The sequence below is a fragment of the Nematostella vectensis genome, chromosome 8 (assembly GCF_932526225.1).
Source record: "Nematostella vectensis chromosome 8, jaNemVect1.1, whole genome shotgun sequence".
Lineage (NCBI taxonomy): Eukaryota > Metazoa > Cnidaria > Anthozoa > Actiniaria > Edwardsiidae > Nematostella > Nematostella vectensis.
In genome coordinates, this window is record NC_064041.1 from 14,131,577 (window position 1) to 14,145,961 (window position 14,385).

General features: G+C 43.7%; 2 protein-coding genes across 3 annotated transcripts; both read right to left on the minus strand.

The window, feature by feature from the left end:
- Positions 1 to 1,395: 1,395 nt before the first annotated feature.
- LOC5510471 (para-nitrobenzyl esterase) lies at positions 1,396 to 8,857 on the minus strand. 2 transcript variants are annotated; one of them, XM_048731880.1, is made up of 3 exons: positions 8,671 to 8,857; positions 7,259 to 8,357; positions 1,396 to 3,220 (listed from the first exon to the last, which is right to left on the minus strand). In XM_048731880.1, the coding sequence occupies exons 2-3, from the start codon at positions 7,337 to 7,339 to the stop codon at positions 1,544 to 1,546; spliced, it is 1,758 nt and encodes a 585-aa protein (XP_048587837.1). In that variant the 5' UTR covers positions 7,340 to 8,357; positions 8,671 to 8,857; the 3' UTR covers positions 1,396 to 1,543. The 2 variants fall into 2 exon arrangements, with proteins under 2 accessions (XP_048587837.1, XP_032235532.2); XM_032379641.2 differs by lacking the exons at positions 7,259 to 8,357; positions 8,671 to 8,857 and adding an exon at positions 4,769 to 5,089.
- A 2,039-nt stretch (positions 8,858 to 10,896) lies between these two features.
- Positions 10,897 to 11,904, minus strand: LOC125570315 (uncharacterized protein K02A2.6-like). Its single transcript, XM_048731871.1, has 2 exons — positions 11,296 to 11,904; positions 10,897 to 11,184 (listed from the first exon to the last, which is right to left on the minus strand). Exons 1-2 carry the CDS (start codon positions 11,902 to 11,904, stop codon positions 10,897 to 10,899), a joined length of 897 nt encoding a protein of 298 aa, XP_048587828.1.
- Between the last annotated feature and the right edge of the window lie 2,481 nt (positions 11,905 to 14,385).

Consider the following 14,385-nt stretch of genomic DNA (forward strand, 5'->3'; position numbering starts at 1 on the left):
CCATGTTTGTTTTTGACGTGGATTGGAGAACCGCTGACAATTCGCGGGCTTTTTAGCTAAAACGTTTGATTTGATTGGCCAAGAGTGTTGTGATATTAGAAGAGTTATGATTTGCTATGGGTTACACTTGAGTCGACGATTAGTGACACAACCACTAACCGCAAAAAGTCCTGAATAGCTTCGCTATCCACGACTTAAAAAAGTGATATACAAAACAAATATGTCGACTCGAGTTTTCGGGACGTCCGTCCCCAAAAAGCATCGTATGACAACCAAACGTGGCGGGCTTCATGTATGTATCAAGGGAGATGCAAAACTGTGGTCACGAGATTTGTGACGTCATAAATGACGTCACTAGAAAGCAAAAAATATGCTGACGTCATCAGAAAAAAACAATATTAATATTTCACAAAGGAAACATCATATGGCAAACAAACTCGGTAGGTGTCATGTAGTTGGATGCAACAATATGGTCAAGTGTTGGGTAACGTCATCGATAAAGCAAAAAACGTGATTAAAAGCAAAAACATTCATATCTCTTGAAAGAAACATTGTTTGAAAACTGACTCGCACCCAGGCGCTTACTAGCGTGACCGGACTAAGCGCGAAGAAAAACATTTCTCGCGTTGACCCTTCCCTTGGTCCTTTGCGCCAGCGCTAAACCTTCCCGTGGCTCATTGCGCTCACTAGTATATTTTTCACTTGTTTTTACTGACTTCAGACGCCTGGGTACGAGGCAGGTTTCACAACCAAACTTAGCAGGTGTCATGTTTGTGTCAAGGTATGTGCTAAATTGTGGTCACGTGATTTGAACGAAAAAGCAAAGATAGGAAATGAATAAAGCAAAGATATGAACTGAATAATGTACATCAATCGACTTTTTTATCCAAATGTGGAAGTGTGTCAACAGTTTTCTCCAGGATTGGAGAAGCAATGGCGCTACACTTGCAGTGTCATTGCAGAATAGAACTATATACCTATCAGTAGACCTTGTCCGTGCAAATGGCAATTCCTAAATGACAGTTCTAGCATCGAAAAATCAGGGGCCTCGATTTAATTGAATGCAGGAAATTATTGATAAATCATACGGTTCTTAGTTATCACCTTAAAGCCGCATTGTCACCAGTTTACTTCCGGAGGTCCGACAGAAACCTCAACCGTCAAAAGACAAAAGAATCTATTAAAATCCGAGATATTAAACAGGCAACCCGCTCTAAATTATCTATCGCATCCTCAAAGAAACTTCCAATAGACATAGACACACTCCTTTCAATATTTTGAAATAATTCTCGCGTTTTCCGTTAAAAATCATCGGATATTGTTAGGTAATCGACCGAAAGTAAACTGGTGACAATACGGCTTTAAATATAACAAATAAATAAGACCACAAGAAACTTTTGATCTTAGTACTTCCATGTGCCATTCGCCATTTGCACCAACGTATTTTGGAAAATGTTTAACTACAACTGATTGTCTGTCATACTCAATAAATTATTCAAAAAAGTCTTGCTCTGCCTTTATATTGTTTTGTCTTCGACGTAAACTAGTTGACCCAGCCATATGGAAACAGGCCATGCCCTAACCAGAGGTCACATTCTCTATCCAAATACGAACGCGCAAAGTCCATTCCGCCGTCGGTGAAAAGAGCGGTCACCTCAGGATACGGCTTCCAGACTGAGCTCTCAACCTTATTGCTATGGATAAATCTACCAAGCTCCCTTCTTAAATTGACCATGAATCTCTTATCTCTGGCAGATGGCGAATAGCCGAACGCTTCAGGGAAACCGAAAAACGCCAATAGATCCCACATGTGAAAGGCGTAAGCACTGGTCTTGTCTCCCACAAGCGTGACTGGCTTACTAGGCCAGTTGGTCACCACGTAACGATAGACACTACGCAGTCCGGTGGACGCGCCACCGGCAAGCACACGTGTTGGGCACGTGACTCGAATATCCGTGACGATATTAGCGTACGAGAGCCGCGGATGTTTGTGTTCAACCAGGTACATTGAAAATACTTTCTCGATTTCGGCATCACTCAGGAATCTTGAGAGCCTCTCGCTGGCGTATCTCTTGAAGTCACTCAGGTCTGCCTTTGTGTTGAAGAGCTTTCCGGGAAGGAAGTCTATCTCCTGAGCTGTTGTGCCTAAAATGACGGGTACATCGTTGATTCTCCTACCGGAAGACAACGCAATAATTGGTGGGTATGGTACCACATGCCCATCGACTGTTGCCAAGGCACCGCTGAAAAATCCCGGAGTCGGAAGATCGGTCAGGTCTGGCATACTCCAGTAAGGGTATACATTCCACGGGCTCTTCTGTATAATTCTAGCTACATTAGAACGGTAGAGGCACTCACGCGTAGAAGCAAGGCTGTCATGGGCACAGCCCATACGTTCGACAAAAACCTTGTTGTCACTAGAAGCATCATTGGCTGATTTACTGAATACAGGGGATGCACTCATAAGGATAGCACCGTGAAAGAGTCCATTAGCTAGCGGGGACACTAACAAAGCAAGGGAGGAAGTGGCACCAGAACTTTGACCAAGAAGTATAACCCGATCGGGATCTCCACCGAAACGTGCAATATTTGTATGAATCCACGACAACGCCATAATTTGATCCATGAATCCGTAATTCCCAGACGTATTGCTTTTGGAGCCGTCTGAGAGAGCGTCTAGGCTCAGAAATCCAAACGCGTTAAGTCTGTAGTTGAAAGAAATGCCGACAACACCCAAGTTACTCACAAATTCCGGGGTCGGATGAATCCCACTATCGTGTCCAGATCCGTAAGTCAACTCGCCTCCATGAATAAATACAAGTACAGGCTGCTTGATATCCACACTTGGCGTCCAAACATTTAAATAAAGGCAATCTTCGCTGCCGATGACTTGATCTTCGCTGTTTAACTGAGGGCAAACTTTACCGTAAAAAGCAGCATTAAAAGTACCTTGCCAGCAGTGATTATGCCCGCATGGGAAAGGTGGTTTCCATCGCATGTCATTTATAGGGGGCTTGGCGTAGGGAATCCCCTTGAACACCCAAGCATTTGAATTCCTATTACCTCGTATTGTTCCACCATCAGTGGCTATAAGAATTGAAGAATCTTCGTCGTTATTTTCATCATTTTCAGAACTCTTCCCTTGTGTCAGTAACGCAATAAGGACGGCGACGAAGATGACAGTTGATAGGATGAGCACAACGATTATTATGTTGCGAACCTGAGACCAAAAAAGCTCAACATTAATAAGGGAAGGGTCATTATTTATCGGGGGGGGGGGGGGGGGGGGGGGGGGGGGGGGAGCGGATGCTAAGTTTAATTTTTTTCTGGTTCAAAAATTTCGACCCCCCCCAATCTAGAGCACAAAAATGATGACCCTACCCCCAAAAGGCTACCAACAATTTAGGCCCTCCCAAAAAACAAAAAACAAAATATTGTATGTGTGTGTGGGGTGAGGGGGGGGGACACTGGCTTAGACATGCCCATAAAGGAGCGATGGAGCAGGCCTTAAACACCACCAAATGTTGCCATTTTCAAATAAATGAAATGCTAATTATTGTTAAAATAGAATAAAGCATCATTAACTTCATCCAAACAGAAATATTATTTAAACATTTTCATATCACCAATCTGAAAAGTTATTAGGGGGGGGACTCTGACATGATCGAAATTCTTAAATTCAGTGATGGAAGAAGTTAATAAAACCAAAACTCAAAAGATAGAAATAGTAGAAGGCCACATTTTGGGGATAATGATTTTCAATGCTATCCAAACAAAAGTCATGAAAGTGCAAGCTGAAGGTAGGCGCTTCACATTCATTGATATATTTTGTAGGGAGTCTGGGGTTCTCCCAAGAAAAATTTTGAAATTCCAGACTTTTAGGAGGCTCGGAAATTGATCAGAATACCTGTTAAAAAAAAAGACCCTCCCCTAAACCCTGTATCAGCATTTGAGACCCTCCTCCCCCCCCCCAGTTAAATAATGCCCTTTCCCTAAGGCAAAACATTTTGTCATAGCCAATAAATTCCATCTCCTCCACTTTTCTCATCGCGCAGAATCATTTTATTCTTACTGTCACCATGCTTTTTCAGAGATAATGAAATGTATATCATATGCACACATGCGATTGGTTTCACTTAAGCTTTATGGGTTAGCTAAGGTGACAGAAAGCTGCCAGTCAAGGGCTATACCGCCACCCCCTCCCCCTTTTTATGTGTATGTATTTAGACTCTTGAGGTGATCCTGTATTGAGCAAACTGTTAAAATCGCTTTTAAAAATATCGATAGAAAATTGAATTCACCTTGCACGCATAAAGGGTAATTGGAAAGAAAAAATGACAAAATATCACAAAATCCTCAATGATGTGCGTGACACGACTTGCGTGACAAGGGCTGTGACGTGTAACTCATTTACAAGGCATGAAATCTAAAGCCCCCGAGAGCCAACATTCTCTCGCATTTTGACATTTCCTTTGAATTGTTGTCTGTCGTTTCACATTTTGACATTTACCTTTTCCTTGTAGTCTGTCAAACAAGAGTTCGTAAGCAATGCTGGCTGTTATTGGCGCATTTTGCACGGGGATTAACACGGGTTACTCTTGTTTATAATTTTGCATCACGTGGGGAAAATATAGACAATGTACTACAGATACACGTTTAATTTAAAGTAACTTTATGGAATTAGATTTGATGGTATTGCAACGATAATTTATGGATTATTTTGATTATACATCAAATTGAATTTGCTTATTTGGAGTCGTAAACTTACTTTTTTAGAAGGAGCATGGTGCCTTTCGATTTGTATTTCGTCTAGCTCTTCGTTGACCAATGAGCTCATTTTGGAACAAATAGAAAGTCGTCTTGGTAGCAGTAATATTCGGGTATATGTCACAAAATTCGCTCGAATTTCGACTTCATCAACAACTGCGACCTTATTCTTTGACTTGTAATCGACAATACTCGTATGCCTTTAGTAACCTAGATAGAAAGAAAGCAGCCCTTGACCTAAAAGCTCCTCGTAAGTTGTGAAGCGCTTGGTGCCAACAATAAACTGCGATTACGGTGAGGCATTTCGGATGGTCATACCATTACGTCATTCCTCGAGAAAGTCCACAGGCATCCCAAACAATTGACTCATACCCAGTCTCTAAAAAGGGGCGGGGGGAGAGGAGTTTCTGTATAGTAACTGCGGAAATAGGTAGCCGGAATAATTTCCCAAATTATTTTTGAGTCCTTACTCCCGCCCCTACTACCATGAGCATTGAGGCTACCTCCTCAGTTAATAGTGTCGAGCGAAACGTATGACGGCACGAAAGTTCCCTATCTGCCTCCATTCTCCGTGTGGGTCATACTCTTCGTTGGCTTTTTCCTATATCCGACAGAAACAGTTGCAGTGCATGATGCAGCAGATTTGATTGACAAGGCAGACTCATAGGGTCCTGGGCGAGATAGTTTATTCGGATTGCCTTTGACGCAGGTGGAAATAATGCAGGCTACCATACGTCAGTTCTGGGGGTACTCCCTTGTGATTACCCATAACCCATTGCGCAAATTCCAAATTTTAGCGGGGTTAAGTTTAGACAGGGTTCAAGCCTCATCTAGCCATTTTTAAACTTTTAAAAAAGTTATCACACATTCGTCTTTCAAGTCTTGACTGTGAAGGAGATAGAATGAGTGGGATTCTTGTTTATTAACTTCTATATGACCGGTCCCTAAAGTGTGGTCGATCCCTAATATATGACCGATCCCTAAAGTGTGGTCGATTCCTAATATATGACCGATCCCTAAAGTGTGGTCGATCCCTAATATATGACCGATCCCTAAAGTGTGGTCGATTCCTAATATATGACCGGTCCCTAAAGTGTGGTCGATCCCTAATATATGACCGATCCCTAAAGTGTGGTCGATCCCTAATATATGACCGATCCCTAAAATGTGGTCGATCCCTAATGTATGAACGGTCCCTAAAGTGTGGTCAGCCCCTAAGGTGTGGTTAGCCCCTAAGGTTCGGTCGCTTCCTAAGGCGTGGTCAGCCGCTAAGGTACGAACTTTAGAAGCACACTAGCATACACACATTGGCACCAGTCGGGCCAAGACGGGACGCTAGCACAGTCTATTACCCGTGCAGTTCGGCAACCATGGACAGCTGTTTCGTCCTTATTAGGACTCGTCAGCATGGCATAGCCGGTTTGCCTCAGTTAAACTCCATCGGCAAAAACCGGCTATGCCATGCTGACGAGTCCTAATAAGGACGAAACAGCTGTCCATGGTTGCCGAACTGCACGGGTAATAGACTGTGCTAGCGTCCCGTTTTGGCCCGACTGGTGCTAATGTGTGTATGCTAGTGTGCTTCTAAAGTTCACATTTATGTATACATACTCGCAAGGATAGTTTGGCTATCCGACGGAGTTTTAGACTAGCAAAGGTCGTATGCGTGATCCGCACAATTGGCATCACGCTAGCCCGGTCGCAGCTCTAGATCCCACATGGATCTGAGCTGTGGTTTAAAGCACTTCGTTCGAGTCGAAGTCGCCCTGCAGTTTTTTTGCCGATGAAGTTTAACTGAGGTAAGGTTATGTCGAACGTTGTCTCCTTTGTCTTGGTCATATCCCTGTGTACGCAGATGGCTACGAGATACATGTCTTTATTGGTTCTAAAGGCAATTTTCTCCCATTTATCTGGTTGATATGTTATGTCGCCAGAGGTGCTAGTTGGGCACCTTGAGACAAGGAACGGGGCTGAAGACATTAAATATGTCAAAGAAAAGACATGGGGAAATGGAAAATGAGCCTTATTATTATTAAGACTCTTTTCTCTTTATTTCGCTGGAAAAACAGAGCTTCTATTAGCAAAGAAGCTCTTTATCTGTCCTATATAGACCTCTGCTGAAGCCTTTGCTGAGATCTCTGCTCTTAGAATCACTCCAAGATTGCATACCACATTGCCTTAGCAACGTATTTAGTATTGGAATTTGGGGGGAAGAGGGGGAAGTCAAAGTACCGAAGAGAGAACATAGCTTTTCGTGTCTCATCCGCGCGTCTTAAAATAGCCTCATCCTAGGAAACGCCGTGACACCTATAAGATACGAGAATGTGGGGAAGTTGATTGCCCCTACTTATGAACCCCTGGTTATATACCATTTCATATGATTCCTATAAATAATCTACTACAAGTTATCATTTTTATTGAACGATCGTCATATACTAGCAGCCCTTTTTTTTGCATTTGATACCTATGACTGCGCACCACCGGTACTTACCTTTTTCACAGTGTTTGCCTTCGTATCCCGGATTGCAATGGCACTTGAATCTGCCCTGGCCAAGATTTTCACATCTTCCATGGAGGCAGACTTCTTGATGGCATATGTCTTTGGAGAGCTCTTAACAAACAACGCATTTAAACATCACAAGAAGTAAAACAAAGAAATGGGGAAAAATAGAATATTTGATCATATTTGATAAAACAATATAGGGCAAAAGAGTATAATTTTTTAGGGAAGGAGAAATCTTACTTATTTCTAACTTCTGTTTGAAGCGAGTCATACGTAGGCTAGACTCAGAGTTTCGTGGCCAATTGTTGATCAGGCGCGCACTCCCTTATGTCTCAGCCACGTGCATAGTGTTTGTTTTCGTTAGAAATGGGTTAAGAATGCGTTTCGCGGTCACAACAGCAAGACAATGGTTGAAGCGTACTTCCTACTATGGTATGTGACCTCATGATAAGGCGATGGACGGACAAAAGACTCGAATGACAACTTTAAACAGATGTGTTTGTCATGCATGTACTGTGTTACGTTTGTTTGTGTTACAAAGACGCCTTGTGACGTACGTATGATATATGTACTTACGTTTAGCAGGGTGTGGTAGAAAAGACACGCCTTGTGACGTACGTATGATATTGGTACTTACGTTTAGCTGGGTGTGGTAGAAAAGACGCGCCTTGTGACGTATGATGTATGTACTTACGTTTAGCAGGGTGTGGTAGAAAAGACGCGCCTTGTGACGTACGTATGATATATGTACTTACGTTTAGCAGGGTGTGGTAGAAAAGACACGCCTTGTGACGTACGTATGATATTGGTACTTACGTTTAGCAGGGTGTGGTAGAAAAGACACGCCTTGTGACGTACGTATGATATTGGTACTTACGTTTAGCAGGGTGTGGTAGAAAAGACACTAAATGGGTTTTATTAAATGTTTTTGTTATTCAACTCCTTGTAGCTGAAGCATCTGGAGGAGTGTATTTTTGCTCATTTTGCCCACACTTTCACGAGAATCATGCACTATTTTGCCAGACTTGCAGAGGTCTAGTATCGCACCGACATCGAAGCTGTTCAAACTCTCCATCAGTACAAGTACCTGGAATAATAATTATGGATGGGTTAAGTTCAACAAATAAGTTAACTCGAAATGATAAGCAAAAAAAACATATACTGCAATGATTAAAATGGGTAGTTATTTGATTTTCTGTGACTCTTGGGGGCGCTTATCAAAGAGGGAGCGCTTATTGAATTCTCAGTGGAGTGCCCCCCCCCCCCCCTTGGACAAAAAATTGGTACACTACTGCTTTCAGGTGTTTTTGTTTGGTGGTGGGTGGCTCTTATTTGGGAGAGGGCACTTATTTAAGGGAGGGGGCTATGTTTTAATCTAAGGGTATACAGAGTAAACATACCAACAACAGGAAGCCCAGCTTTGGTCATTTTTACTTTGTTGAGCTTGGTGAGGTCCCTAACTTCTCGATCCCTGATGGTGTGGTATGGGATATACTGAACAGGAATAGCATAAGGCTTTTTGTCTCTGCATTCGTCAGATACCATGAACACTAGGACGTGGGTGGCACGTCCTTTTTTTTTAAGAGGTTCCCACTTTTTTTAAGAGGTTCTTCAGGAACTGATCATAGTCTCCAGCCTTTTTTCACAAGCTGGCAACATCCTGGAAGGCTTTTTTTTCTTGTTGGATTCCAGACTCTCTTTCAAATCTTTGGACATGCTAAGAAGAGGGTCCAGACAGTTCAACATTTCTTTTGTTACTTCTCTAAAGCGAGTTGCCTGCTCTAAAAGCATGTTAAACTCAACAATTTCCCAGTTGAGTGACATCAACTTCTCAGTCTTTGTGTTGGGGGGATCAAATTTCTTTCTGAAGAGTTGAACAGCCTTGGCAAGCCCATAATAGAGAAACAGGATGTTGTTATTGAGCTCATTGTTAACAGCCACTACTGGGTCCCTTAACTCTTTCCCACACAATTTGTGGACACTAAGAGCTTGCGATACGTGGAGTCGGTCATCATACAGTCCCTGTAGGGTTTCAAGTGCTCCATCAACATCACCATTCCATACTTTTAATAATGACTCTTGTAAGGCTTCCTTCACATCAGTCCCATCAGTCTTTATCCAAAATTGTTAAAAAAACACACAATGGAATAATTAATTAAAACTTAAAAACAAAGTTTACCAATATCTGCAATCAACCTCAGCACTTCAACATACCAGTTCAGTAACCCTGCTCTGATATGGCTTAAACCCTCCTGTTAAAGCAACCTTATACAAATCATCCATGATGGTTCTATTTATTTAAGTGTGGGGAAGGGGTGTTAACAAAATATTACCAACCTCCCACCATGAAACTGCACCCCTACCCCCTAGCCGTAAATTAAATTCCCCCTCAATCCTTCTATATGTTGGTCTCACCTGTATTTCTGGCTTAGAAGAGAAGTCACTCTTAGCAATGGCATTCAGTTGGGCTTGTTTGCTTCTGCATGGTATGTTGGGTTTGGCCTGCAAAATGATAAATTTTATAAACTCTACAGCTGTAACTAATTGAAAATTCAACCTTCCCCTTCAAACAACTTATCGTCTTTTGTCTTTGATCTGTGCATTTTTTTACCTTTGAGGGATCACCAATGTCTTTCTTGTCACAGCCATTCCACATAGGGCCACGAAACAAGCGCTTAAACTTCCCACCACCAAACTCTGCCTCCATTGTGTCTAGCCATATTTTATAGTCAGGGGACTCAGATATCTGAAATAATACAATTATCGTAACCAAAATATAAATATTTGATTTGATTTTCAATGTTTACATTTGAGATCCACTGACACAACAAGCAATATTAATTTGTAATGCTTGACTCAAATACAGTCAAATGCTCTCTTAGCGACCAGCTCTCAAATAAGTGATAACATTTCAAATTCCCATTTGGATAATTTTCAGTCAAACTCTTTAAATAAAAAGCTGTTGAAAGTGAGTACTTAACAGTCACTGAGGTGGTCGCTTAGAGAGCTCAGACTGTACATTAAATAGGTTATAATAATTACCTGTGCTATATGTGTACAACTGAAAAACTCAATGCGGTACTGGATCATTCCAAATGGCATCCTATCTAGCTGCAAGGATCGGTTAACCCCATGAAGGCACTGGCACCATTTGTAAACCAAGTTGGGTTTGCCTTGCATTTGGAGATTCTTCATGGCATTAATGGAAAACGTTCCAAAATCCTTTGGATGTGTGCGTATGCCGCAAGCCTTTGCTAACTCAAGATATAATGCATCCAGAATGGTCCCCTGAAAGACTTTACTTGCATGCCTAAACAGACCAAGGAGGAGTGTGTGTGCATCCACAATGCCAAGGGCGGAGACAAGTGTAGTAAGACGTTTACTGAGTCTAAGATACTCTAAGGTGCTACCATACAATCGTAGTCCGATCGCTCTAGGAGGCCGCCATCTTACTTCGCCCCAGTTCCCCTAGTCCCTCTGCTACTACAGGTAGCCCAATACTACTTCTTCCATTTGAACAGTAACCTAACATACAAACGTGTAACTTATGGTCTACTTCTAAATTGACCTATACAAGTAAATATTCTAACATTGTTCTAATGGTAACTAACAGCAGTCATTGTCAATCAGTATTCTTCAATGTATCTGCAAGGTCTGCGGCGCACTCTCTCTGATCGCCTCAGGGTTGCCTGCTCTGGCGTAGGGCACGGCTTTGGTACTCGATTCCCATCTCCTTGTGTGGGTCCAGACATTTCATTGAAGGTCTCTTTCTCGGAGACTGATGGTTGTTGTACCGGGAGAGGGCTTGACTGGCTTTGTATTGCTTCCGGAGTCGTGTATCTCTCGGGAAGTATAGGGGCCCTGTACTGTGTAGAAGCGTATGTTGGCTGAGGGCTTCCTAAGGCTCTTCTTACCTGTCGACGGTTTCGTCTCAGCAATCACTTTGGTGTTTGTATTACAACCGATCGTGGGGTTTCGTGTGGCCTGATTATCGTCCCCTCCGTCTTTAGGTCTGGTATCCATACTCGATCACCTTCTGCTAACTCCTCCCCCTCTGCAACTCTGTGTCTGCGGTCATAGTCTTCCCGCATTTCTCTTCTGTACTCTCTTTCTCTCTTTCCCACTACATCATTGTCTGGGAGTTGGGGTTTCAACTCGTCAGGGTGGCACGGTACTCTCGTTTTTAGTTTGCGACCCATACTTAGCTGTGATGGAAAATATCCGTTGTGAAGCGGTGTGTTTCTGTAGCTTAGAAGAGCGAGGTACTCGTCATCGCACTTCTTCAGAAAGTTCTTTATTGTCTCGACGGCTCGTTCCGATTCGCCATTTGACTGGGCGTACCGAGGTGATGAAGTTATGTGATCGAATCCCCATGTTGCCGCAATCTTGTTGAACTCTGCAGAGGCGAACTGTGGTCCGTTGTCGGTAACTAAGATATCTGGGATTCTATGTCGACTAAAGGCATTCTTCATCTTGTTTACTGTATCACAGGCTGTTACATTCTTGCTCACCAAGTATATTTCGATATCGCGCGAATAGTAGTCGATTATGTGCAGGTAGTGTCGGCCTTCATGTTGGAAGAAGTCTGCTCCGAGTTTGGACCACGGTCGCTCTGGGAAATCTGTTCCCTTCATCGGTTCTATACGTTCTTTCCGATATTTTTCGCAGGTGGCACAATTGCGAACCATCTCTTCAATTTGTTTGGAGATTCCAGGCCACCAAACGGACGATGCTGCATTGTCCCCTGTCTTGGATATGCCTTGGTGACCATCATGTAGGTACCGTAAGATATCTGGCCTGAGACTCGACGGAATTACAAGTTTTCGTCCCCTTCGTGGGTGGATAAGCTTCCTCTTTCACCCCAGTATTTCTTCGCGGGCCCATAGAGCTTCTGTTTGGTTTCTGCCCACCCGTTCTGTACGTAATGCATCACGACTTTCAATGCGTCGTCTCTCTTCAGCTCTGACCGTATTTCCTCTAGTCTCTTGTCGGATGCTGGCAGGTGTAGCAGTATGGTATTCACATAACAGTCTGCTTCAGCGTACAGGTGGTCAGACTGGCACGACGTCTCAGACCTCTTTTCGTTTAGTGGGCACCTAGGTAGTGCATCTGCGGTATAAAGTTCCTTGCCTGGAGCGTGCCGAGTATCAAAATCGTACCTCATCAGCCTCATTCTGAAACGCTGTTTGCGTACCGGCAGCTCATCGATCATCTTGGAAGTAAACAGGGGTACAAGGGGCTTGTGGTCTGTTTCGACAGTGAACTTCATGCCTACCAATAAATCGGACCAGTGCTCTAGGGCCCACGTGGTTGCTAATGACTCTTTTTCTATCTGTGCGTATCTGCACACGGTTTTTGTCATAGATCTGCTTGCATATGCAACAGGACGCATTCCTCCGGATGGCTGCTTCTGCATGAGTACTGCCCCCAATCCAAAGCTGCTTGCATCCGCGGAGACTACAGTCTCTTTCTCGGGGCTATACAGTGCAAGCACTCTCTCTGAAGCCATTTCTTCTTTCAAGTCATTGAAGGCATCATCTTGCGCCTTGCCCCAAACCCATGCGCTATTCTTCTTAAGCAGGTCGCGAAGTGGTTGCGTCCTCTCTGCTAGATTGGAACAGAACTTCATTAGTTGGTTCACCATCCCGAGAAATCGTCTCAGGCTAGGTTCATCCATGTCGACGATAGCTTTCACCTTGGCGGGATTTTTCTTGATCCCCTCGTTATCGATCACCTGTCCAAGGTACTCAATCTTCTTCTCTGAGAACTTACACTTGTCTGGGTTCAGTGTCATGCCGATTTCCGTGATGCGTTGAAGGACGGCAGCCAAGTCTCTTATCGTGCTCCGCTTGGTCTTTTCCAACGACCAGGATGTCGTCCATATGACATAGTGTGCCTTCTATTCCATCCAGCTCCTGGTCCATTTTCTTCTGAAAGTATTCCGGTGCAGAGGAGATTCCGTATGGCAGACGGCGAAACATATACCGCCCAAAAGGAGTGATAAAGGTAGTAAGCTTAGCGCTTTCCTCGCTTAAGGGAATTTGGTGGAAGCCTGAGTTAGCGTCAAGTTTGGAGTAGATCGATCCTTTGGCTATGTTTCCGAGAGTCTCTTCCACTTTAGGCATTTGGTATACTTCTCTTCTGACTTCTTTGTTGAGCTTCGTGAGGTCGACGCATATTCGCACGGTTCCATTTGGCTTTGGTACCACTACTATCGGTGCGCACCAGTCCGTGGGCTCGTCTACTGGTTCTATCACGCCGAGCTCCACCATCCGGTTTATCTCTTGCTCCACTTTCTTTTGCAGTGGGAGCGGTACTCGTCGAGGGGTTGTCAAACAAAATGGCTTTGCTCCTTTCTTAAGACGGATTGTGTACTCTCCGCTTTGTTTACCTAGACCATTCAAGAGGTGTGGATTCTTGCGAACTATGGTTTCCTTGTTGATGAATGGTTCTTCATTTTGCTGTAGGTATTGGGGATTTCGTGTATTAACCCTAGCTTGCGGATAGCTGGGATCCCTAGAAGCAGTTTTGTTGCACCTCTCACTACGTAGACACATTCTTCGATGCATGCTTACCCGAGCTGTAGGTTCATGATTGTTTGTCCAACAGTTTCTAGTGGTGTATCCCCTGCGCCTGTCAGCTTTCTGTCTGACGGCGAGAGTTTCCCATACACCTCTCTGTACACGGTTTCCGGCATCACAGAGACCTGGGCTCCGGTATCAATGCACCACGTTAGCTCGCATTTCTCTACTCTCAGCTTCACATGCCATCCAGGATCGCGAATATAATCGGTAGATATCTCAGGCATTAATGCTTCGGCCTCACTGACTTGATTTTCGGAAGACGTGATGTCGACGTTTTTATCTTGATCCGGTAATGTATTGTCTGTTTGAGGGACTGCCAAAACCCGTCCCACGAATGTTGGGTTATGCTCTAAAACCTCACCCTCATGTGCATCTTCTACTTGACTTACTCTTGTATTCGGTTTGCTTCTACATACAGCAGCGAAGTGCCCAACTTTGGTGCATTTATCACAACGCACGTTAGCTGCTGGACAGTTGATTTTGCCTCGAGGATGGTCTCTGCCACAGTATCCGCATCTATCAGGTGGCTGT